This window comes from Apis dorsata, unplaced genomic scaffold (assembly GCF_000469605.1).
Source record: "Apis dorsata unplaced genomic scaffold, Apis dorsata 1.3 scaffold_1078, whole genome shotgun sequence".
Taxonomy (NCBI): Eukaryota; Metazoa; Arthropoda; class Insecta; order Hymenoptera; family Apidae; genus Apis; species Apis dorsata.
In genome coordinates, this window is record NW_006264176.1 from 16,344 (window position 1) to 20,119 (window position 3,776).

Sequence of the window (3,776 nt, forward strand, 5' to 3'; positions counted from 1 at the left end):
ATATTTTATTATTTTATGTTTCTATATTTTAATTTATTAAAATTAATCTAATTAAAAATATTTTTTATATTTTTTGGTATTTAAAACTATTAAAAAAACTATTATATTAATTATGTTTTAAATTTGATATTTAATAATTAAGTTTTTGTTTATTCTTTTTTTTAATTTGAAAATAATAAAATTTTATTTTGTTACAGTTTATGCTAAGTTTTGTGGATGCATGTGACAAAATCAAAATTAGTATGCATCTACATTCATTTACATATGATTTTCATTTACGTTGTATCCATTCGTATATAGCTGGGACTGGACCTTGGTTAGTACAACAAGGTTATCATCTCATTCATTTTCTTGATGATTTTAACAAATATTATAGCAAAGCTCCAAATTATGCAAGAAATCTTATATATAGTGGTAAGTGGAATTATATGAAGTACGTGTATGTTTATTTTTTAATTATTTTAAATAAATTATTTGATCGAATGTTAACACTTATAATTAATATTATACAAAAAATAATATACTGGAATATTTTCAATAAAAATAACAATTTCACAAAGATTTGAAAACTAATATGTGCATAGATATGCAATAGAAATAATATTTATGAAAATGAATATAATGATATTTGATAATATATTTATCATATAATATATTATATAGTGATTTTTATTGATATCGAAAATAGTTTTATTTTTGATCTTTGTTATATTTTTTTTAAATATTTTTTAATTCATATTTAATGAATAATATATTTTATATTTTAAATCAATATATTTTATTGTTTAGTTATTATTTAATATTTTATTTGAAAAGAAAAAGAACAAGTAAATTATTAAAATACTATTATATATTAATTAATATATATTATTATATAATATATTATTATATATTAAATTAAAATTATATATATATTTTTTAATATTTATTTTTGTTTAGATGTAATAACTATTCGCAATTTAGCGATATCCGGTCGGAATTTATATTCTTATTTATTATCTCATGAGAAGATTTATAACATGCGTGTATTCATAATGAAAAATGATCTTCATGATTCTGAAGAAAGTGAATATGTTTTAGTAAGCTTAAAAAGTACTCCTTTAATTAGTTATTGTGACGTACAAGATACAAAATATGCCGATGATTTTGATGTTGTTCTTATTGTATCACATTTAGAACAATGTCCACAAGTAGAAAAAACAGAAATTACTTTAAAATATTATTTAATGTTAACAAGCAAACGAGAATTATATCCAAAGAGAGAAGTAGAAAATAATAAATTAGGAAAATTTCGTACAGTATATAGTATCGAAAAATCTACTAATACTTATACTGAGCCTCTTATGGATACTTTAAACGAATCTTCTTCAATGCAAGATTGTAAACAAGATACAAATGATAAAAAATGTGATACCAAATTGTACAATGCTAATTTCGGTATTAATTGTAATAGTACAGGTGCTCCAATACCTCCACCAGTACCCAATTCTCCATTAACACAAAATGTAAATCCTCCAAATGTCGCAGTTAATTCTCCATCTCCACATTTAATTCAAATACGAAAAGAATCAATTAATTATTTAGGTTATTATTCATCACATGAACAGTTAATGCAACAAACAATAATGTCTCAAGCAAATGCAGCTCGTATACATATAATGAATATGATAAAACGTGGAGCATTGGAATGTAGAACACATCTTCTTTGGAATAAGTTATTAGAAGGTAAATCTGCAATGAATTATATTGAATTCTCTGAACTTTGTTCATTGGCTCATGTTGAGCCTTTATCGAACATGGATCCAAGATTGAAGCCATTTATTAACCAGCCAGTTTCTTGGTATCAAGCTTTATCAAAAGTTTTACAAAATAAATATCAAGAACATCATAAACAATTTAATACACCAGATGGAAATATTAGTCATCTACTTATATTGCATCCAAATTTTTTTCAAGTTTTTATGATGTTAACTATAGATTTACATGCTTCACGAGGGGTTTGTATCATTTTCTGTATTAATATTATTTGTATATATTATATAGAATGATCATGAAATCATGATAAAAATAAATATTTTCCTATATTAAAATAAATTCAAAAATATAAAATTAAAATTATTCATATATGTAAAAATTTAATAAATTATATTAGTTTACACTTTTATAATATATCTAAGCAGGAGTTCTATAAGAGAATAAGAATCATATTTTATAAATTAATATTTAAAACAAATGAATTATTAAAATTTATAATTTTTTAATTTAAAAATTATATTATATTCTAATATTGCATTTAAATAGATTGTGTTTAATAATTCTTAATAATTTAGATTATATATAATTTAATAATTTAAATTATATGTATTTAATAAATTATAAAATTCGATTTTTATAATTATATAAAAATATAATAATATATGTATAAAAAATATAAAAAATATTTACTAATGAGATAATGACAATTTGTTGGAACTTTTATGATCAAAAGAATATATTTCTATTAATATGAAATATATGAATATATTTTTTAATATGAAATATAAATATGAAATTAATATTATTATTTTTAATAAATACCTTTAAATAATATAAATTATTTTATATAAAAAATTTATATTTTCAAAATTATATTTATAAGATTAGATAATTATATGATTGTTAAATAAACTTGATAAAAAATTTATTTTTTATTAAAAAAATAAAATATAAGAAATATAGGAGTAAAGTAATAAGAAATAAACATCTTATATATAGAGAGAATTGAAGTTAAGAAATCCTAAATTTTATAACAGTTATTTTTGATAAATTTGATTTTTTGAAATATTTTTGATAAATTTTCAAATAGTTATCTATTCTAGCTTAAATAAATCATTATATTGAAATTAAAAATTATGTACAAATAATAAATTATTCTATTTAAAAATGCATAATTATTTGATAATTGATAAAAAATATTAAAAAAAATTTTTTTTCTTCTTAAAAACATTGTATTCTTATATATTATATGTATATTATAAATTTTGCATGTATAGTATGTAAAATCAAGAATACAAAAAAAAAAAAAATAAAAGTTTATATATTTAATAATCGTGTTCCAAAAAAGAAATATTTTATTTATTCAAAAAATAAATATATAATAATTTGCATGATATATTTTGTATAATATTTTATTGAAAAAATTTTATTGAAAAATCAAATTTATTATATTAAATAATAAATTTACATAAATAAAATTTTTAATCGATTTTTTTTTATTTTTAGGATTTATACGCAGTTTATTGTAAATCAGAGGAAGCGATTAATGCTCCACGTTGTATAGAAGATACTTATAATTTAATAGAAGGTTTTGTAAATGCTTGTTGTTTCCACTTGTGGATGGGTTTCTATAATTAATAACAATTATACATTCCAAACAAATAATTTTATTTGTACTTATTATTTATATGTACTTGTATGTATTAATTAACGTATATAAGAAACTAATTATATTAATTAAAAAATTATGTATATTTTCATTGTTTGTTATATTGTACTATATTTCATTACTGTAATTTTTATGAAAAATATATTTTTTCTAATTTAAAGAAATTTATATTTATATGTTTTTTTTAAAAAGATTTTAAAGAAGTTTTTAAAATTAAAAAATTTAAAAAATTTTAATAAATTGTTATTTAAACTATAGTTTGATTAAAATACACAGATAAATTTTAAATAAAGTTTAGATAACTAAATAAAATTTTATTATATAATATAATTAATAATTATTATATAATTAA

The 3,776-nt window shown here is 17.8% G+C and overlaps 1 protein-coding gene across 1 annotated transcript in view; it reads left to right on the top strand.

Moving 5' to 3' along the window:
- The window catches only part of LOC102680228 (KICSTOR complex protein SZT2-like), a 19,246-nt gene extending 15,658 nt beyond the window's left edge, over positions 1-3,588 (top strand). Inside the window, exons 10-12 of the mRNA XM_006624483.2 lie at positions 198-414; positions 940-1,997; positions 3,262-3,588. Of these exons, the coding sequence (XP_006624546.1) occupies positions 198-414; positions 940-1,997; positions 3,262-3,393 (1,407 nt within the window). The 3' untranslated portion in view covers positions 3,394-3,588. The remainder of the gene's footprint in view (positions 1-197; positions 415-939; positions 1,998-3,261) is intronic.
- Positions 3,589-3,776: the final 188 nt, after the last annotated feature.